The following is a 22,701-nucleotide window of genomic DNA, read 5'->3' on the forward strand; positions in this document are numbered from 1 at the left end:
TTACCTTTGCTAACAACTTTTTATTCAAAGTCTTTAGAAAAAAGACCTTAAATACATCTTCTGATGAAGTGAACAACCTTAAATGTCTCTTTTTCCAGTTTATAATAATTTAAATATCCATTTGCAATTTGGTAATTTCATCATGGTTTAATTCAATTACATAATGCAGCTTGGAGGATAATTCCAATTAACATGTTGGATATTGAAATATATTGTTAAACACAATGCTCTATTGTGGTATTCATTTGAATACTGGTTGTGCTGCTATATTTGAAAGGTGTTCTCTGAACATTTGTGACCTTTCCCCTGCCTGCATTAAATGAGGATGTGTTGTCAGAATTTTGCTTTGTTGTATTTTTTAATTGCCTTTTTTCCCCCCAATACAACAAACACAATTGCAGTGAGTTTCATTATATATGTACACAAAACTTTCTATTCTGTGAAAAATTTTCAAAAAATGATATCATTAAAGATGGATGTATGGAGCTGTGAAAAAGACAGGTTACCCTTGATCACTTGTTTCTGTCTTTTTGCCCTGGTTGCTATTTGCACAGAAGGTCCTGCAGTGCAAGGTTTTTCAGTTTTTCTCAGGAATCCTAGGTTCTCTTTCATGACATTTTGTTAAAGACCGCTCTTGTTGATTAATGAGAGAGATTTAGTTTGCGTAATAATTTGTGGAAACAACTGGAGAAGAACAAAGCAGTTCCATGACTTTGCAAAGAGGGGAAGGTGTTAGAGTTTTTTCTTTTTTTCTTTTCTTTAAATTTGGGTCCATGAGAGTTTGAGACATTTGAGTACCATTACATGGCACATGGAAGATATCCAGGAGGTCAGACCCAGCCAACACGGATTTATGAAAGGCAGGTCCTGCTTGACCAACCTGGCCTTCTATGACAAAGAGACCTGCTTACTGAATGAGGGAAAGGCTGAGAATGCTGTCTGTCCAGACTTCAGTAAAGCATTTGATACCATCTCCTACAGCATGCTCCTTCAAGAACTGGTTACTTGTGGCTTGAATGGCTGACTCTGATGGGTAAAAAACTGACTGTATGGCTGGGCAAAAGAGTTGTGGTGCTAAATCCACTTGTTAGCTGGTCACTAGCAGTGTTCCCCAGGGCTCAGTTTTGGGCTTCGTCCTAATTAACATCCTTGTTGATGATCTGGATGTGGGATTGAGTCCACTCTCAGTAAATACACAAATGACACTAAACTGTATGGGGGTGTTGACCTGCTTGAAGGTAGGAAAACTTTTGTGTTTTCAGATTGAGTCATTGGGCTGAGGACAGCTGCACAAGATTCTGTAAGGTGAAATGCTGTGTCCAGCACTTCTGTCCCAGCAACCCCATGCACTGCTACAGACTGGTGAAGAAGTGGCTTGAGAGCTTTTTGGCAGAAAAAGGACCTGGGGGTTCTGGTTGACCACCAGCTGAATATGAGCCAATGTGTGCCCAGTAATGACTTCTTGGCCTGTATCAAGAATAATGTAGCCAGTAGGAACAGGGCAGTGATTTTCCCCTTGTGTTCAGCATTGGTGGATTGAGCATTGATCAAGTGCTGTGTTCAGTTCTGGGCACTTGAAAATAACACAGGGCTGCTGAAGGATATCCAGAGGAGGGTAACAAGGCTTGTGAAGGGTCTAGAGAACGTCTTATCAGAAATGGCTGAGGGAGCTGTGTTTGTTTAGTCTCCAGAACAAGAAGCTCAGAGGGGATCTCATTTCTCTCTACAGCTCCCTGACAGGAGGGTGCAGTGAGGCAGTGGCTGATCCCTTCTGCTGTGCCTGCAGAGAGGACAAGAGGAAATTTTCTTGAGCTGAAACAGGCGAAATTCAGATTAGATACTAGAAACAAAATTCACTATTAGAGGGGTCAGGAATTGGAATAGTTTTCCCAGGGAGTTTCTGGAGTCATCCCTAGAGCTATTTAAGAAGTGTTTGGGTCTGATGCTGGGTGATCTGGTTTAGTGTTCTAGCAGCTCCAGTGGTAGTGCTGGGTTAGTGATTGAACTTGATATTAAAGGTCTCTTCCATCCTTGTTTGTTCAATGATGCTTTTGAGATTTCCAGCAGTTGTGAATACCATTTAAAGAAGAGTAGAAAATGTGAAAGGTAATGCAGGCGAGAATAATGGCAGATCAAAGCTGCTAATTTTTTTAAAAAATGACTAACAGAGTTTGTGGCAAAGAAGATTCAAGTCTGAGAGGCAGAAAAGAAATGTCAGTGGACCTCAGAGTGGTTCTTGGAATCTTGATTTAGGATAGATGGGAGGAAATAAAACAGTCCGGGTATTGTAAACCTCACCTCGTAAAAATGTGGAGATTCAAACAAGTAGGTATTCAGGAGAATTATTCAGAACAAAATAATTATTAAGAAAGGGAAACAGAACTGAAGATTAGGCAGCTTGCAGTGGGAAATACAGAGGAGAATGTGTCAGAAGAAACAGTCAAAGTCTCTAACTAGGGTCCAAGTAAGGTTTGTAGTTGGATACTATAAGGAAAAAGGGGAAAAAAGGCAGAATTATCTGTAAATATATGAGAACAACATCAAAGGAATGATAAGATAATTTTTAGGAAGGTTTCTAAGATGTAACTGTATAGATGGTCATTCTAGAAATAATCTAAGAAAACTGCAATCTTAGAAGAGGAGTGTTAAGGCAATAAAGATGTGTATTAAGTCCTGTTCCCTTTGCATTATGATTCAGAATCCAGAGAGACAGTGACAATTGCCCTACCTAGGATGCACAAAATGCAGAGTACAAACACCTGATATCAAAGAGGGAAAGGTTAGAAATTTTTCAACTGTACAAAAAAAAAAGGGGAGAGGAAAGTATGCTATGATGTGAGAAATCGATAGTAATCAGATGGTTTTAAATGTCACTGAAAGTGGAAATAAACATATATAACAACTTGACCTGGTTTTCAGTATCAATAATATAGATTCAAAGGCACTATGGTTAACAGTAACAGGTGATAAGAATCAATCTCTAACTTCAGAGGAAACTCAAACCTCAGTATATTCGGTTTTGGGACATACCAAACTCTCAGCAATGGTTCTAGCAAGTGGAAGTGTGGATTAAGAGTATTTTATCAAGTCAGGGTGAATCTGCATGATCTGATGATAAAATATATGTTCCAAGAGAATTGTTTCCCTATGTTCTTCCAAGAGACTGGCTTGCCCTGTCTGCCTTAAAGTTTGTCTGCATCAATTTCCATTTTCAACAACCCACTCATCTTTGTTGAAGGTGGAGACAGCTTTGTCCAGGAGCAGCTTTTTACCTTGTAAACCATGCTTTCTTTATTCTTTCTTTTCCCCTCTTTTAGCATATTCTGTTCTTAGATATTTTATGCTGTGTGTCATATGCAGGTATTACTTAAACAGGTCTCTAACATTTCAATGATTCTTCTAACTAGTGTTAGTTTTACTCATCTTTTTGTATTTTTGGTCAAACTGGCAGGTTTTATTGTCATATTGTTCTCCTATTTGTTCAACCACTTGTGTGCGTAAAGGAAGGGGGACACAGTGTTCCATTAAATCAGAGAATCTCAATTTAGTGATAAACATATGTGTACAGTTCCAACAATAGAAAACTGCTGCATGCTGTTGAAAGGCCTATGCAAATCAACTGATTCTGTTCTTCTTGGTTGACTTTCTTCTATAAGTAAACATCATAACAGAAGAATTAGATATCCTTCATGAAATTCTTAAAGATATGTCAGCTTTGAGAACAGCATCTGGATTGAACTAATTTTTGATTGACAATTTCCATTCTTTCTTCCAGGTGTGGTATAACCAAAAAGGTTTCCATTCACTGCCATCCTACTTAAATGAACTCAATAACTTCATTCTGTGGCTCAATTTACCTTCTAATGTGGATATGAGACAGTATGGTAATAGTCTTTCTTTGTATTTATTAATATATTTTGGAAAGTAATTTTTAAATAAACCAAAATATAGTAATTGCAAGTATGAATTTTTTTCAGTTTACAGTAGGTTTTCAGAGTCCCGTTTCTCTGGGGGATTAAAATTGAAACTTTTTATTACACAGAAAGTTTGTGTGGAGAATGTAGTACACAGTAAGGTAAAATTTGAATTTAAATCTCAACATGCCATATGACTTCCTTACAAAGAAATTCCTATGGAATAAGTAAGTAAATTGGTTTGGGATGTTAGTCTCTCTGAAACTAGTTCTAGAGCTTACTTAAATAGTATGACTAAGGCACAACAGACTATGGATTTATAATTTCTTTTGCATCTTACTATATCTCCTTATAGAAATATCCAGGGCAAATCCAGATTAACCTGTAAATTTACACAGCAATGTGATGTTTCATACTATCCTGCTACTCAAGGAGCAGAAAAGGCTACTATATGTTATTATTGTACGAAACCAAAGAGCAATTAATGTATCTGACATGTGAATTCTCTGATTCAGATAGCCCTGAACTTTATAAAAATTTGTTAAATTAGAATTTTTATGAACTGACATCTAAAAAAGTGACTGCAGCCAAAGACTTAGCTGTTAACACAGACGAACTTTTAGGATGTAGAAATCTGGTCTGAAATCTGGATTTGATTAACTTCAGAAGTTCAGGTTAACTTCTATTCATTCCAGTTCCTTTCATTCTTACAATTCTGGTAAATGGGAATTTGGTTTAGAGAAATTTAATAAGAGCATATGACTAATTTTTAAGTGTTCTTGTAAAGTTAGGATAGCTGTCGGTAATGGTAAAATGATTTTAAGTGTTTTTATAATGAAGAAAGAAGACTAAACCAGTGAAAATGGGGAAGGAATCCTGAGAATCTAAAAAATAGAAATTCATTAAGAGACTTTCTGGAATGTCCAAGAAAAATAAAGTAATGGCTTGCTTTCAAGATAGCTGGGGTTTTATTTTTCTGAATGAATTATGAGAATGAATCAAAAGTAATGTGTTTACACAGAAAATTTGAGTGAAATGAAATCAGATATTTTAATGAGAAATTTTAATAGAAATCAATTTTTAATAAACTTTCCCTGCACTTTTCATGAGTCATACTAATGCTAGCTTTTTTTCTGTAATATTAGATATCCCATTCTGGAACTTAAATGTTTGTGTACCCTTACTTTTATATCTATCATGGAGAATCAGTGCTTCCTGCCCTGCTTGCACTCAAAGAAAATGATAACTATCCCAAAGATTGTGGGAATTTTGTATTTTTTTGATATTGAGTGACACTGAAACACAGGAAGCACAACATAAGAAATACTTCAGAAATACTTCAAGTCTTTTACTGACATCTGTACAAGTATGTGCTTATAGTATAATCTTGTGGCAGAATTTCTTAGCTGCCTGCAGAAGTAGAGCTTAAGAACTAGAATGTAATTGATTTATGTCTTCATCTATTGGAGAAGTATAATAGAGGGACTTATGCTCTTGAGGCATAATGCAGAGGAAACTGTCACAGGAACCTTGAGAAGAGAGGTCAGTTTACCTACCTAGATATCTGTATGTGTGTATTTGTTTCTTTTCTCATGTTTGTATATGTAGATGTGTGCATTTTTTTATGGAGACCTATTGGAACCCTGATCACTGAGATTTTAGACTTTCTGTGCTGAGAGGCACTGACCCCCAAGAAAACACTGCATTTGACCTGAGGTTGTGGAGAAGGCCTCAAAAATTGAATGATAGAACTGGAATTATAGGTGTGGAGTTTGAATAGAAGTGTGTAACATCACATGGTGGAAAACTTATACTCTAAGTTTTAAGATTATAGTAAGATAGATATATATATATATAGCAAGATGGAGGTTTTAGGGCAGAGGCTAGTCCTTCTTTTTCACCTTCTTCTTTGTGGGTCTGGTTGGAATTTTGTAGTTGGATAGAAAAGTCCACATTGCAGGCCATGGGTGGTTGGTTATTGGGTTAAAAGTAAAAAAAAAAAAAATTAGGTGTCATTTCTTAATTGGACAGTTTATCCTTAAAAGGCCTTGTAGAGAGAGAGATAGGGGCCATTGTTTAGTTTGTTAGGTAGAAGTGCTGTAGAACTCATGGTTTATGAGTCTGTAATATAGATAAGAATTAATAAACATCTGAGTCTGAACAAGAAATACCATCTCACACGTTTAATCCCGACCCTGGCAAAAGAAGATAAAATGAAGCAGAGACCAACATTGTATGTACATTTTATTTCTCAAAAACTCAACAGTTTTCCAGTGCTATATAAGCCACTTGAGCTCAGTACAGTTTGAATTTTAACTTTCTCTCATTTAAGGATACTAATCTAACAAGGAAGAACTATTTATATATTTTCTTACTCAAATTGTTATATGCATTCCTGTAAGTAAGCAGTCGGAAGATCACATACTGTGTTCTGACACTGAAATCTGTTGTTTTTGATATTTTTTCTTCTTCCAAATTCTGTTTTATAAGGCAAGGTCAGCTCTAGAATATTGTTGGAAATTGCAGTGAGGAAGCTTGTTAGGATGTTGCAGAAACATGGTTTTGTAGTTCTGCCTCACATTATGACATGTTTTTTCACAGAACAACCTTTTCCTGTCAACAGAACCAGAGCTTCTGTATTACTTTTAAGTGACATAAAAGTAATTCAGCCCTTTAAAAGAGACTGTAAGGACAAAGTCTTTTCTTCCTTCACAAAAAAAAGAAAAATAAAATTGCTTTACAGTAAGAAGTTTACTACAATAGAGTAGAGCATTGTTATGGATGTGAACAAAATAGGAGCAACTACGATATTGAAACAACCTTGAGTGAGGTCAACAAGATCAACAGCTTGTTTAAGTGCTTATATAAAAGCTAAGAAACCCTTTCACTTTGCAGTTATATTCTATGTGTATTTCTTGAACATGAATCCAGTTGGAGTTCTCACAAGATTTTGGAAGGAGGGAAGAGTCATTAGAGACCACATGCTGCGTTCTACCTGCTTTGCCCATAGGGACAGGTCCAGTAACTTTCAGTGGAGATCAATAGCACTAGTCCAAGTTTGTGTGAGGTTTTGATAATACGGAGCTGAGCAGGAGGCTAATTGCTTTTGTCTAAAGTCCTTTCTGCAGTCATGAGGTTACAGGGAATATAGACTAACAATTTGGTATGGAAGTTTGAAGGAAAAAAAATTAACCAAGTGTAAAGAGGATATATGCTGCCTTGCACTGGTTTATATCCCTAGGGATTTGTATCTGTTCAAAAACCTTTGAAAAAAATTACTTATTGTATTCTGTTGTGCCAGTCCAAGTTACTGACTCCACAGCATGCAGCAGTAGGAAATTATATTTATTTAGTGAGCAAAAAGTCCTTCCATTTTGCTATTGTGTAGTCTGGTCTTCAAATACTTTCTCTGCAAGTGGAGAAATTTCTCCTCACTCCTGCCTTTTAACAATTTGGAACTACTGGTAAATTTCTCTGTGAGGATGCTTGGAAAGTCACAATGTTGGTTTCTTGTAATTTTCATGTAAAGAATGGTGTGTCTGCTGAAGGAAATATGTATGCCCAGCTGGAGGTGCATGTAACTAGATGGAGCAACAGAAATTGGCCCAATCAGATTATATCAGTTAATTGACGGTAGTGGATCAGATGTCCCTTTTGGAGCAGCAGTTCTGTAATTCTTCTTGTATAAAAATATGTCATTTTCTCTATCATGTGGATATCCACCTCTATCTTCATCATCATGTAAGTCTGTGATCCCATTGCAGGAAAAAGTAATCTGTCTCAACTGTGGAGGAAATCAAACCCATTCTTTTTTCTAGTGGATTATAAAGTCAGTGGCAGACGATGAAAATGAACATGTTAATAAAAGAATTAAAAAAGTTAGTAAGACACTTCAACAAAGAAATCAAGATGTGCTGGATTTTTGTCAAAACCCATCACCTCCAACTGGTATTCAGGTTTATATGATGTTTTCTAAAATCTCCTTCTGAAATGCTGCATTCTTACAACTAAGTAATGTAATTTTGAGCAAATAAAAATGCAATAATGAAGTAAGAGGAATAAAAAACTAAAAAGCAATATTTTTTAGCTTACGCTTAATATAGAAATTTTGGTCAAGTAAAAATGTTTATTTCACACCTAATTGTATAAAATTGAGTCAGAATATGTTTATCATGCTGGAGTAGAGGAGAAGGACTATCATCTCCCTCTCAGGGCAAGGCTACGTAAAGGAAGAAGGAGTGGTTGTCACCTATAATGATGTCTGTAAAGTAGAGCAGTTAAAAATGTTCTTGCATCATTGTTCAAAGAACAAAAATGTCTTAATATAGAAGAGCCTTTTGTAACGCAGCTGCCCTATCTTAGGATTCCTATTGAAGTCATTGATTTTTAAAAAAACCTTTCATACTAGGATTCATTGTAAGCTTTCATGTAGCGTCCACATTTATTTCAGATTCAATTCTTCAAAAGAGCAGAAGAGATCAAGGGAGTAATTTTCAGCTGAATTTTGGTGGAAAGTAGCTGTATAGTTTCCTGAATGCTTTGCAAATTATAACTTTAAACCTTATTACAAAGGAAACTGTGAAATGGTCTTTGGGCGGAATCCTCTTAACCACGTCTAGTTATTGGGGGAAACTAAAATAGAAATCATTTATGGTGCTGCCTGTGAAATTCTCCATAAACTATAAATTGTAATTTTCAGTTAGTAGTAATATTTCATTTTATATAAATAGAAATATTATCACATATATATATATATATACACACACACACATATACACATGCTACCTCCATTTTTCTTACACTTAGTATTTTGTTTAATCTGAAATAAAATGCCTGGAATAAATAAAATGATCTTCTATTCAAATCTGCCACAACTGTAGTATTTAGAATCAGTAGCACAGATCTAAACTGATCCAGGTAGGCAGGACTCAGCTTGACATAACAGAGTTTACAAAGAAGTGCCAAGAGACAGACGCACCCAAAATACAGTGCACAACCATGAAATATACCTAAGGACAGCTCTGACTAATCTACAGTGATGGCATACTTGAAGCTTGAAGACCTTTAAGATTTTTTTCATCTTGATTTCTCCAACTGATACTGAAAAAATATTGCTGGGCTCATATCACTTCTGTAATTTTTACTGAAAACCCACAGATTTTGAAATATGTTTATGTGGAAAGTTGCACCCAAGTGGGATGGACTGGACTGCTAATGTCTTCTTTATCATGTACAGGATGGAAACATCCAACTCTAAAGTTATGCCGAATTGTGTATGCCTTTATTTTCTGACAGAGGGTCAGCTGGTTTAGATGTGAGATAAAAAGATATAGAGCACTTTCTCCTGAAGGCGCAGATTGCAGACTGCTGATAAGATGTTGGTATAGGGAAAGGTGTCCTGAGTTGTGCAACTTCTGAAAGGCACCAAAGAAGGATGCAGAATGTTCACAGCAAACTTGTCTAATGTGGATGAATTTTTATTTTTCCTGTGAGCATTCCTTTCCAGAATAGAGAAGTATAGTATTTTACTGTAGGAAATGTTACAATCCTACTAGCATTTTATGAACAATTTATTTCACTAGGTTAGGAATTAGAATCTAAAATTTGTTTAATCAAGAACAATGTAAGGAAAGGAGATTTGCAGGAAAGGAAAGGAGTAAGATTCTTATCTTACTCCTTTAAAGGAGTTCCACCTGTAAAGGAGAATACAAAAGGGAAATCATAGAGAAGCTGAAGAGGATATCATGAATAGTTTACTGCCTGTTCTACTATTAAGCATGCAGCATGGGGCTCCTAGTGTCATTTTCAAAGTAAATGCACACTTCTGCCTAGGTCCCAGCTATGCTACTCCTGAAATTTATAGTTAAACTGTAAAGCTCTGGTTACTTCCCAGTCTTTTTTCCATTGCAATGTGTCTTGTAGGACCGGTAAAAATGACCTCGCTCTCAATTGTATAAAGCAAAGTCTTTCATTGAGCAATACAAGAGATCACAACAGAGCCTTTTAAATGAATAAAAGACAAAAAGTAGGGGGAAAAAAAGGACACACCAAAAACATAGTTTACTTAAGGCAAAACAACTGAGAAAAGAAAGAAAAGAGAAGCTTCAGAGCCGAATAAAAAGCTAAGAAAATATATAAGCAAAGTTGGCTGCTTGTGCTCTCTTGTGATTGACATCTGGGTTCAATCCTTTTCAGAACTATACACACATAAATCTATCAACTAGCATGAATACGGAGATATTCCTTTCTTTGAGATACCCTTCACTCCACTCCAACAGGGGAAATAGTGCCTCTCATTTTGGAAACTATTCATTTTTATATTTAAGAAGGTTAAAAGGTCTAAGGAAGTCTTTCATCATGGTGTTCTTGTTCTCTCTGGATAGAGCATTAACATATAAGATTCTTCACGGTCACAGTTTTTCCCATTTCTGAATTGCTTTTGCATGGTTTTGGAAAGGTAGGAATGGATGTCTGTTACAATTTTTCACCTCTGCCCATATAAAAGCCTGAGTCATCACTGTAGAAATGATGTGATCAACTTTATGCTGATGACATAGATGATGGATGTTTTAGAACAATTAAGAAAAAAATTGTTGTGATTAAGTCAGGAGAATATAACTGCAATCTGTAGATGTGGAAGAAATATTTTTTATACTGAGAAATTTATGAAAAAGACCAGACAGAGTTAGTGCTGCATCATATGATATTTGGTGTTATTGCCTGGCTTGCTTTTCCCCTGTGAATACTAAAATGGTAAAATTTGCCCTGGGAGATATTCACACAAGGCTTGCAAGTACAGTCCTTAAAAATATCCTTGCATAGACACCAGAAGCATCTGTTTAATAGGAGCTTTATAATTTAGAACTTCTTAGTTTATCTGTCATTTATAGTTTTAAGTTCTTGAAGATAGCATATAGTTTTCAACTTAATGAGCCTCCTTATAGCAGATTTGCAAGTAAAAAGGCATATAAAGGCAAGAAAGTATCAATAAGTACATTTTACCTCACTTTAACAGCCCCACTGGGACAGAGATGTGGATAGAAAAAGATAGTCTAGGTGGTTAGAAGAAATGTAGGAAGGGATAGGTTATAGAAGTACATGAAAGGGTTTTTTAAATAAAAAAAATATATATAGTAGCAAATACCATAAATTAATTCTGTTGGTTTGTTCTGGTATTTGAAGATAATGTATAACTTAGTTCTTGAGTTCAAGGAAACTTTTTTCCTCTGTGAATTACGGGCCAGTTTGTTTGTTTTATATAAATTAATAATTTATTTTTTGACAGTGGAGTGATGAAATCATTATACTAAAAAAGTAGGAAGTTCAGAGATTGTTGTGCCCCAGACTAATTGAAGAAACTTAAAATACTAAATGAAAGGCAAGGGTTACATTTCATGCAGTGATAAAATTTTGAATTCTAAACACAACTTAACTTAGTTTAATGCATCAAACTTTTCTTACTTGTAAGCCACAATCTCGTGAAATTTAATTTCATTTGTGAGTGTAAATTAAAAGATAATATAATCCTTTGTTTCATCTACGTGGTTTAAATGGAAGATAACTGTCAAAAATATTTTCTACTTTTAAGAAGTGTAATTAGTTTTTTGTGACTCTTCCATAGAAGGAAATTAATTCAGTGTAATTTGCCTTTTGATTGGTATTGTATCCTACAGTACTACAAGGAGCATTATGCTATTTAATGTCATGGGGTTTTATTTTCCCCTGCAATTATCTCTTTTTCACAGTTTCCCTTTATTCTGCACTAGAAAGTTAAAGCAGTGCTCTTCTGTGTATGGAACCCAAGTCAACTGCTGTAGACTTTTCTCTAGTACCAATGCAGTAATCTGAAAGTTTTGTTAGTTCCCCCCTGAGGTCTTGCTGCTGGGCAAGAAAGGGAATTTTCCTACTCTACTTTGCACTGGTCTCACCTTAAACATCATACTCAGTTTTGGGTGCCACAATATAAAAATGACATTAAGCCATTAGAGAGCACCCAAACGAGGGCCAAAGAGATAATAAAGGGCTTGAAGGGGAAGCCTTATGAGAAGTAGATGAGATCACTTTTCTCAGCCTGGAGAAGAGGAAATTGAAGGGAGACCACATTGCAGTCTTCAGCATCGTCATGAGGGGAAATAGAGAGACAGATACTGATCCCTTCACTCTTGTGACCAGCGACAGGATTTGAGGAAATTGCCTGAAGTTGACCCAGGGGAGCTTTAGGTGGGATATCCTAAAGGAAAAGGTTTTCATCCAGAAGGTGGGTGGGCGCTGAACAGGCTCCCCAGGGAAGTGGTCACAGCACCAACCTGAGAGAGTTCAAGAAGTGTTCAGTGTTCTCAGGAACATAGTGTGTACTCTCAGGGTGTCCTGTGTAGGGTCAGGAGTTGGATCTGATGATCCTGGTGTGTCCCTTCCAATTCTGCATATTCTATGATAATTTTTCTAATATGCCCACTTTTATCCAAGCATTAGAAAAGTCTAGAAAATCTTTCTGTCAACTAAACTTTTTTCTGTCATGCTACTTCTCCTTTACATAAATGGAAATTCAGTGGTTCCAGTGGGAAAAAATAATTTTCTTTGATATGCCAGTTTTGCTTCAGAACAAATAGCAGCACTTGTTTAAAAAATTAATGCTTTAAAAGAAAAACAAAGGAAAATTTTAAACAGTCCCTGAAGGCACATGACATGAAAGACTTCTACAAATAGCAAGGTATCTACTAGTGATACGTCAAAATGTTATCAGCTTGAATCTTCTTTTGTTTTTCTAACTACCGTTGGGCTTCAGTGTACTGCATTTAACTGTTATTTGAAAAATCTTTACCTTATACAAGTTTTGTGTGTGAGCTAATAATCACCCTGGTTTTCAGCTTTTTACTGTGCAGCAACTTAGTGATGTTTAGATTACTTGGGTTTAAAGATGAGGAATGAAAAATTAAAGAGGAAAAATAAATATGTGCTTAGTCAAATTGCACTGTTACTAGAATGAAGATATTTTTTGTCTTTATACAGCTGGACTTTAACAAACTCAGTTAAGTGGTGCCCCACAGAGTCAGTCTAAGGGTACCAACAATTTATATCTTTATCAAAGATACTGGAAACATTATGATTGCTGTTAGGATGAAGTTTGTATCTTTGTTTTAATTTGGAACAGCATAGATTTATTTAGACATTAATCAAATAATGCTGATGTCATGTTTTCATTTAAGGTCCACTCACACAGCCGCTTGCTCACTCTCCCCCAGTAGCATGTGAGGGAGAATATTAGAAGTGATAAAATTCATGGATTAAGATAAAGGCAGCTTAATAAGTAAAAAAAAAAGCTACACAAACAAGCAAAGCAAAGCATGGAATTCATTCACCCATTTCTGTGGGCAGGAAGGAGTTCAGCCATCCCCGGGAGAGCAGGGCCCCATCACACCTAACATTGACTTAGGAAGGCAAATGTCATCACTCCAAATATCCCTCCCATTCCTCATTCTACCCCCATGTTACATGCTGGTCATGATGCCATATAGTATGGAATGTCCCTTTGGTCACTTAGGGTCAGCTACCCCAACTGTGGCCCCTTCCAACTCCCTGTGCAACTCCCCATTTTCCGCACTGGTGGAGCAGAAAACATCTTGGCTCCAAGTGCTGCTCAAGCAGAGCTAAAACATCCCTGTGTTATCAAGATTGTTTCCAGCCCAAATCCAAAACAGACTCCCATACCAGCTACTGTGAGGAAAATTTATTCCACCCAGCACAAAACCAGCACAGCTGGCACATCTGTCAGGCACACCTGGAGAGATAAGTCACAATCAGCATCAAGTCCAGTGGAACAGCAACTTCTGTAATGACAATGTTGTACACCTTCACCACTACCCCCTCCCCACATACCCCCCCCCCCCCCCCAATTTTTCTTCTTTTGCTTGAAACGAAAAAAGGCAGAAAGACACAGCTTTTGTTCATAAACTACCTTCCAATTCCAAAGTTATTTTTGCTAGATTGCTACAGATTGGTTGCACCAAAAGAACCAAAATAAGCCTAGGAATTCTTTGCCAGTGCAGGATTTTTCTTCGTCTCCCAAACTGGGCATGTTTTTAATATAGAGCTCTGCAGTTTCAATGAAAGATGTGAATTTTTTGGGGTGTGTGAATTTTGGGTGTGTGAAAAACTAAACAGTTTTTCTCAGCAAAACATCAGTAATCTAAAAACTGCTGGAAGATCCAATCTGAAATTTAAATCAAGTGTATAAATTGCAGTAATGATCTACCTTACCCCAGAAGATTAGGTATATGAACAAATTGTACTTTAGGTTTTGTATTTGGTCTCTTCTGTGATGTAGATTCTGTACAATATATATGTTGAACCAATTTCTGAACTTCAGAATGCAGAAAAGCAACTACTACTTATGTTTATTCATTAGTGTTTAGTGGTTCCAAACTCTTGAAATACCTCAGTGGGAGACAGATTTGGGTTTGCAGGTTGGTGTTTGACCTCTTTCTGTTGATAACCTAGTATTTAGCCTTTTTATTCATATGTGTAACAAGTGTTAACAGTGTACTCCAGAACTTGAAGTCCTTAATGAGATTTAATATTTATTTTTCTTTTCACAGGGATAACACTCTACAGCCAACCATATGGAGGAGCCTTGTTGGATGAGGACAAAATGTGAGCAAACTCTTAAACTATGCTGCTATGGTTTCATAGCAGCAATCAGCAGACAAGTGAAACTATAAATCAAATAAGAATATATGTTTACTGGAAAATAGATGCTGTGAATTGATGGACACAATTCAGTTCTACTGAGCAAAGCATTTTTTAGTGTGGTCTGTCTGTCAAGTCCACTGTTTATACCAAAAATGGCTGCAGTATTTTGTAAAGAAAGATACTGAATTTATGCTGATTGTGTCTTAATGTTTTTAACAGGGTAACTGTTTCAAATGATTTTCGAGATTTACATTTTAGTTTTGGGTAAAGGGAAAATATTTGCATAAGCTTCACTTTACAACTGAGACACGTGGTTTGCTCTGTAACTGACCTATAGTTTTGTAACTTAACACATCTTGTTGTCATTCTTTAATTAGCTGTGGACGGTGTAGAGACATTTTTTGTCTCATTGCAGGGTGTTGGAATTAGATATCTTTAAGGTCCCTTCCAACCCAAACCGTTCTGTGATTCTATGGTGTTTGCAATCAGGATTAAGGTCCTAATGTCTAGTGTTCTGGTGAGAAGTTGGCCTGAAAAAATGCTAGCATTTGAGGGGTTTTTCCCCACTGTGTTTTCCTTGCACTGTTTTGCTTCTTACTCTAGAATGGAGAATGTTCGTCAGTGTGGGGTAGCACTGTGCATCATGCTGGGCTTCTCTATCCTCACGGCATCCATTGGAACTGCCATAGTGAAAGACAGAGTATCTGGGACAAAACGCTTGCAACACATCACGGGTCTGGGTTACAAAACTTACTGGCTTGCTAACTTCTGCTGTGATATGGTATGTACTATTTGAGGCAGCACGTGCTCAGGTGTAAATTTTAGGCTAGTTTCGTATAAACGAGCAAAAGGAGATAGGGTCAGAAGATACATGAATAAGATTTGAATTGCACAGAATGACAGGTCTTGCCTGACCTGGTAACACCACTTCTACTTTAATGCAGGGTAGAGATGGTGTTCTTTCCTTCCCAAGGTTGAATTATAAATGATTTACTGGTTTTAGCTATGTATACTTCTATACTTTTTTACAAATAAAATGAAGCTGGCTAATCGGCCTAGACAGAAAGAATCTTACACACACCAGCTCATAGCAGGAATTTCTATACTTTGAATTTTTTTTTCCCTGCACTGGCAAAACCTTAGAAATTAGCGGAGAAAACTGAAAAAGTACTAGTCAGCTGCTTTAAGGGATAACTATGTTATGTGTTGTTGTGGATAATATGAGAGATACTTATGATGGGAACCTTTTATTTTTGTTAAGCACTGGAAAGAGGCAGCACAGACAAGTGGTGGAGTCACCATCCCTGGAAGTATTTAAAAGCAGTATAGATATGGCACTGAGGGAAGTGGTTTAGTGGTAGATTGGGCAGTGCTGGATTAATGGTTGGACCTTATGTTCTTAAGGTCCTTTCCAACCTTTAGGTTGAATTCTATGATACCCTTGTCAGGAACAGAAATTTTTGGAACACTGTTTTCATTTAGACCATTCTAATTCTGAAACATTAGATCTTCACTCGCCCATGCTTCAAATCAGAATTTTTACACTTGAGCAATCTTGAGGTAAGAGCACATTTTTGCACATGTTATTTACTTGGCCAGTCAGTCTTAGTATTTCTTTTTGCTGCTGCTTCAGATAAGAAGGCTTGGTTAAAAAACAGTCCATCATTCAGTTTCTCCTTGTGAGCAAAGTCAACTTCTCATTATTTTTTGCCAATCTCTCAAAATGTTCTCACAAATTCAACACAGTACTGCATGATCAATCATGATGTGGGAAAGAACAGACACTGCTTTAAATGCTAATTGTGCTACAGATCATTTAGGGACACTGAACACATGAATATATGAACTGTCAAATTTTAAACCTCTCTATGTATTTTAAGTATTACAGGCTGTGTCCTGCTTTACTGGCAGCAGAATCTTTACTAGGCCTGGAGAAGTATTTGATTTATGAAATTGCTCTCATGAGAATCAGGCTGTTCTTAATGTATTTATAGGCATGAATGATATTCATTACTATGTTCAACAGATGGAAAAAGTGTAAATGCTAAGAAAATTTAAAGAGAAATAGAGAAATATTGTCCAGATTAAACTTGTGACACTAGAGGGGCAAAAATAAAGTTGTTTTGTTGTACATACACAACTTCCTGATTTCAGGGTAAGATTTCCGATAGAATTTGATTTTAAAGTTACTTATTTATTTCTAGACAGAAACCCCGGGTCTATTGAAAAATATTGGGACTCAAATGCTTTCTGATTTCTCTACAATATTTTTAAACTGCTTCAGGAAAACTGAAGCATGTATCTATGGGTTGCATGTTGTGATACTTGTGTATGGCAAAGAAAAGGTACACTGTGAATAAGGTGATAACACTGCATCCATCTACATTTTACTCCATTGCCCTTCTCTTAAAAAAAAAAGAAAAGTAGTATGTTTTCCCAGTAGCAAAGATATGATGGCCTCTGGTTTAATTTGGAACATGTTTTCATTGTACTTCAGCATGAAATTCTAATTTTAACAGTATGTTGTTTTTCTACACTGAGTATTTAGCTAGACCTTGATTAGTTGCCTTTATTGCAGTTGTATCACAGAAGCTCAATTCTATTATGTTAAAGCCATAACGCTAAATGTTACATAAGCAGAAATGGAGGCAGTAAATGCTCTAGTGAGCTCAGGTTCAGTGCACAGAGCAGGCAGACACTGAAAATGGAGCTGAGCACAGGTTTTCGCATCCTGACGTTGCTATTTGCCAGCAGAGCCCATCTCTCTTGAATACTTTGATATCAATCTCCTGTCCCAATCCCACCCCAGCCACTGTTAGGTATGGTTGATTAATTTGGTTGCTGTTATGTCAAGAGACTAAACAGAAAAACTGCTTTCCCTGTTGCCTAATGGCTGTAATGCTTTTACATATTTTGTCCATTCCCAATAAAAGATGTAATTTGCTTCATCAGCACACATGGTCCTTCATTAAAATCTCTTTTAAAATTGTATCATTATTCTCCCATATGAATGCAGCACCAATCAGTGGAACTCCTGTTTCTGAAACCAAGTCTCTGTATTCACAGTGTAATTTGTTGTTTTGGAGCAATAGCCCCACATGGACTCATTATCTGGAAGAGTTAGCTTTTTAAATAGATGTATTGGAAAGGTCAGTAGAAATAGGATAAAGGGGGATATTCTGTAGGCAGATTTTATCTTGTCAGTTTATTTCATGTGTAAAGGGCAGTTTCACAGCAAGTGCAGGTATCAAATCTCCAAGCTCTTCTGCCTATTTTTTCCTAACTTATAGTATAATTGTACTGCAAGTATGGAGAAGCTAATTTTTAAAACCTTTCTAAGAAAATTAGGTAAGACCAGTAAGAAATGCTCACCTGCTCAATGCTTTTTCTCCTTCTGTTTCTAGCTGTTTTACATGGTTCCAGTCACCCTGTGTGTTGGTGTTATTAGTGCCTTCCAGCTATCAGCCTTCACTTTCCGGAAGAACTTGGCAGCCACTGTTGTCCTGCTGATACTCTTTGGGTATGTGATTGGAAATGCTACTATGGAATTACAGCTTCTAAGAAACAAACATAGATCTTTAGATGTAGTTTGCACCTGCTGCTGGAAGCATGGTTTTCTGTCTTTGTAAACGATTATGATTCAGCAAAATATACTGAGAAAACAGGATGAAAGGTGAGTTTGAAAATTAAACACAAAAAGTGGAGGGAGATTTACTCACACAATTTGAAAAAAAAAATTAATGCAAATATCAGAAGATACTCAGCCCGTGTAATAGTAGTCTGTTGTTAGAAATTGATTGTATCTTATCTTCCAGAAAATGAGGGAATATTAATATAGGTCAGAATTTCAGTGCTTTGCTGTGCAGAATATTGTCAAGAAGGAATTAAACAGCTTTTATTACAGCTGTAACCATTTTCTGTAATTCAGCATAGCTCTAGGAGTTTGTATTTCCAATGAAAAATCTGTCCAATGTAAAGTAGTAGGCTGTTTGGAGAATTGTCTCCCAATAGTACTGTAAGAAAGGAAAGTTCTACCATGCCACTCTCTTGCTTAGCTTCACATGAAAAAAAATAACAGCAACCAAAAAAAAAAAGAAAAAAGACCAGCAGAAAATGCCCCCACAAATGCAAGCAAACAAATAACAACAACAACAACAAAAAAATCAAACAAAAAACCCAAACAACCAATGACCCCCCCCCCCCAAAAAAAATAAATCCATTTTTTTTACAGAAGGTTAAAAGAACTGGTTAAACAGAGGATTGATATCTCTATAAAAGTAAGGTCTGCAGCCCTGCGATCAATCAAATTAATTATCTGATATCAAATCAAATTATTCTATTGTGTCACTAGAAGGGTAAAATTAAAGTTGTTTTGTTGTATACGTGCAGCTTCTGTAATACATCATGATTTCAGGGTAAGATTTCCAATAGCATTTGACTTAAAAGTTATTTGTTTTTAGACATTTTATTTTAGGTCTGTTGAAACACACAGGGTCTAATAACTCTTCCCATGTTCTGTCTAAGGTGATGATAGAGGTGGTGAAGATGAATTGTTAAAGGAAAAGGCTTCTGAGAAGTTTATTAGTTATTTCAAGCTACTAATTGTTGCTACACTAGTAGGGGAGAGTGCATATCTTATACAACAGATGTTTAGATAATGAAATATAGCTGTTTCATGAAGGAATGGTAGGGAAGGAAAGAAGAAAGAACCTTCTACAAGATCAGGACATATTCTATTCCAGGAAGAGTCTCAGATAAACCCTTCAAAAAATCCCCCAATTTACTATATAGTACCTTGAAACTGCTTTCCAGGTTTTGAACCTCCAGCAACTCATTTTTGGAAACTGTTTAGGTATCCTCAAAGCTGGATCTTTTATTGGAAATTCTAGCCCAAGTTTATTCAGAACCATACTTCATAATTGTCTTTCATCAAATGCCTTTTGCAAGCCAAATCAAGCCAAGTCCTGTCTTGTAAAACCTTGCAGATTCCTTGCATAATTCTATTTATAATTTTTCCTTGTAATTCCAGTTTGAGCTCATCTTTCCTGGATGTGACAAGACAAACTAGTATGAAATATTCTAGAGGTCATGATGCTAGGATGTTAACTTGTATGAAACATCCAAAATTCATAATTTCCTCTTCTCTGTAGCTTTCCTTTGTATCACCCTCACTTCCTTTCTTCTGCACTTCCATCAAGTGATTCCTTCAGGTCAAAGGCGCAAATTCTAACCAGTCTTAGTGCAAAGATTTCTCACTATGAAATCTCACACCTTTTTTTTGTTAGCTTTACCACATTTGAATCCTTCTTGTGATCCGGTTGCTGTCATACTAGTGAGGCATAGGCTTCTATAGAAATCTTAGCCAAGCAGCAATTGAAGCACACAGTAATGACCTGCATGTCTGCTGAAGTCATGACAGGTTTTTCTGGTGTGCTATGGGCTTTGGCCCTGCCCACAGTGTACTAAAAAATGCCAGTTATGCTAGCATTGATTTAACCAAAATGTGGAATAAAACTTTGAGTGTTTAGAAAAAGAAAAGTAATTCATTGAATGAAAATAGATCTTATTTTGTTGGCTGCATGCAGATGGAGATTAATCAGCTCAATATAATCCCTCCTGTACTGTTCAGTTTTGGCTGACATAACAGATGTTGCAGTGATTTTTAACAAGAAAATCTGTGTATTCAGTGTGTATTTACATACACGAAAGATCCAATAGCTGTCTGTAAGTTTAACATGTCTCAAGGACATTGATAAACTTTAGAGTTACCACTTTTCCTAATTTATCATTTATTCAGCCTAGCTACACTATAAGTTTGATGAAGCCTATTGTGGCTGCTTTATTCTTCCCCTGCGCTGTGCATATAGTCCTCATTCATCTGCATGCCATCATAATCTGCATTTTTTTCCTTTAAAAATGTTTTTCTCTTCAGGATACACTTGTGCAGATTTTCTGATCTAGAGTAAAGATAAAAGTAGCCCAGTTATATAAAAAAGTTACAGAGAGGAGGATGTGCTTGAAAGAATAATCAAGTTTCTTAGTGCGCTACTTTAAGAGTGACTTCCTTTAAAAATGTAACTAAACCACATCTTTTTCTCTTTTAGATGATTGCAGAGGTGTTTTCTAGTCCAAATGCTTAAGCAGTTTTGTTCAGAATGTTCTGTCTTTTATATTAGAAAATACTAAATTGCAACTGCAGCTGAAGGAAGAGAAAGAGGATAGAAATGTAGGTGTGACGGCCACAACTTTAAAGGCTGTATTTGAACATCATGTAGCTTTAGGAATCTGAAAGTCTTACTCATTTCTTAGCAGCTATAAGCAAAGAAATCAAATTTTGCTTTCATTTACAACAGAGCAACAGCACTGTAAATCATGTCTCTTTCCTGAGGATGGACTTGTATTTATGATATTGTTATTCTGAGAACAGTGATTTTCATATGGACATGAAAGGAAGAATAGATGGTGTGATTAAGACTGGCAAAAGGATGCTGAAAAGTATAGTGGGATCTTGAATACTTACAATTTCATTTGAGACCCAAACATTGAGTCATTTAACCTTTATCTTCCTGTAAACTGAAGATAATGTTATTATTACTTCCCAGCAGGTTTTGCAATTTTTTTTTTTTAAGGTAAAGGATTTTTTGCATTCTCCAATAGAAAAGATTAATATAAAGTACAGAATACTGAGTTCAAAGGGGACTTTTATGATTTAATTTAATAATCTAAACTGCACTTTAAGGCGCTGAAGAAATGAATTCACAGATTTTTGGCTAGTTGCTCCTGCATTGAGCTCACTATTAAGCCAGTTATGCATATTAATATTATATAGAAAGTGTTTATATATATGCACTTCATAATACTTAATTGTAATAGTGTGTGCTGATACCTATGCTCCTGCAGTCTATGTACTGCTTGTTTGGTAGATACATCTTCACTACGTTGAATGGAAAATAAATTTTCTTTACATGGCATGCATGCTCTGATTGCCCGGGCCTTGTTTTAATCTTTATTAATATCTCTTTAAAAATAAATAAAAATGTGTGCTTCATTCTGGATAGGCATTGTTTGCCTTACTCCTCCCTTTAAACATTCTCATTGAAGATGATGTAGCCATGGACATTAGGTCTTATCCTCATAGTGCTGTGCACTCATTTTTGATAGGTATTACTCTGCTGACAACCTAGTTAAGGTAATAACATGGTCTGTAGGATTTTTCAATTCTCACATATCACTGGTACAGATATTATTTCCAGTTCAAAAATTATTGGTTTTTACTTCCTTTTCTTCTCTTTATTTTCTCACTACTTCCTTCATATTATTGTTTTTCATTCTATGAAAGCCTCTCAGAAAAGATAACTGCTCAGTATCCATGATTAAAGCTTTAAATATATGATTTTATTTCTACATCTGTGTAAGAGGCTTGCTAAGGTGCATGGGTTTGTAATCATTCAGAAATCAGGATTGTGAGCTATCTGGAACAGAGTAAATATATGCAGCTGATACGTGCAAAAATGGATCATATCTTCACATAAGATGGCAGTAAATATGAGTATATCTAGGGAAGTTCAAGCCAAATTTTTGAAAAATATGTACCCCAAATTTGTTCCTTTTTTAATCACTTATTATGAAGAGTTTTTGCCTGTCTTAAAAATAGGGAACAATAATTTTTGGTTTTTTTCTGACTTTTTGGGAGGTGATGAGGCAAAACCATAACTTACTTATGACAGTTTTGTTTCTTTAATCTTTCAGATACGCGACTTTACCTTGGATGTATCTTGTATCCAGATTCTTCTCAAGTTCAGATGTAGCTTTTATTTCTTACATCTCCTTAAATTTTGTGTTTGGCCTGTGTACCATGCTGGTGACTCTCTTGCCTCGCTTGTTAGCTATAATTTCCAAAGTGCAGGTCAGTATAAAGTCTTTGGTTTACCTTTTTCATAACTGATACACATGCATGCATGCATGTATTTGAGAGTGTTCATATGTGTGTTTATATATTTATACAGATAATATTATTTTTCCAGAAGAAAACTATATGGTTTTAAAATATTCATGATTTTTCTGTCCTAGAATATTGTGTATTGACTGTTACCATCCT

The 22,701-nt window shown here is 36.0% G+C and overlaps 1 protein-coding gene across 1 annotated transcript in view; it reads left to right on the forward strand.

The window, feature by feature from the left end:
• ABCA13 (ATP binding cassette subfamily A member 13) overlaps window positions 1-22,701 on the forward strand; it is a 173,374-nt gene that overhangs the window by 108,552 nt on the left and 42,121 nt on the right. The window contains exons 42-46 of the mRNA XM_066326804.1: window positions 3,776-3,884; window positions 14,510-14,564; window positions 15,207-15,384; window positions 18,008-18,123; window positions 22,353-22,509. Of these exons, the coding sequence (XP_066182901.1) occupies window positions 3,776-3,884; window positions 14,510-14,564; window positions 15,207-15,384; window positions 18,008-18,123; window positions 22,353-22,509 (615 nt within the window). The remainder of the gene's footprint in view (window positions 1-3,775; window positions 3,885-14,509; window positions 14,565-15,206; window positions 15,385-18,007; window positions 18,124-22,352; window positions 22,510-22,701) is intronic.

Source organism: Sylvia atricapilla, chromosome 1 (genome assembly GCF_009819655.1).
Source record: "Sylvia atricapilla isolate bSylAtr1 chromosome 1, bSylAtr1.pri, whole genome shotgun sequence".
In the NCBI taxonomy this organism is placed as follows: domain Eukaryota; kingdom Metazoa; phylum Chordata; class Aves; order Passeriformes; family Sylviidae; genus Sylvia; species Sylvia atricapilla.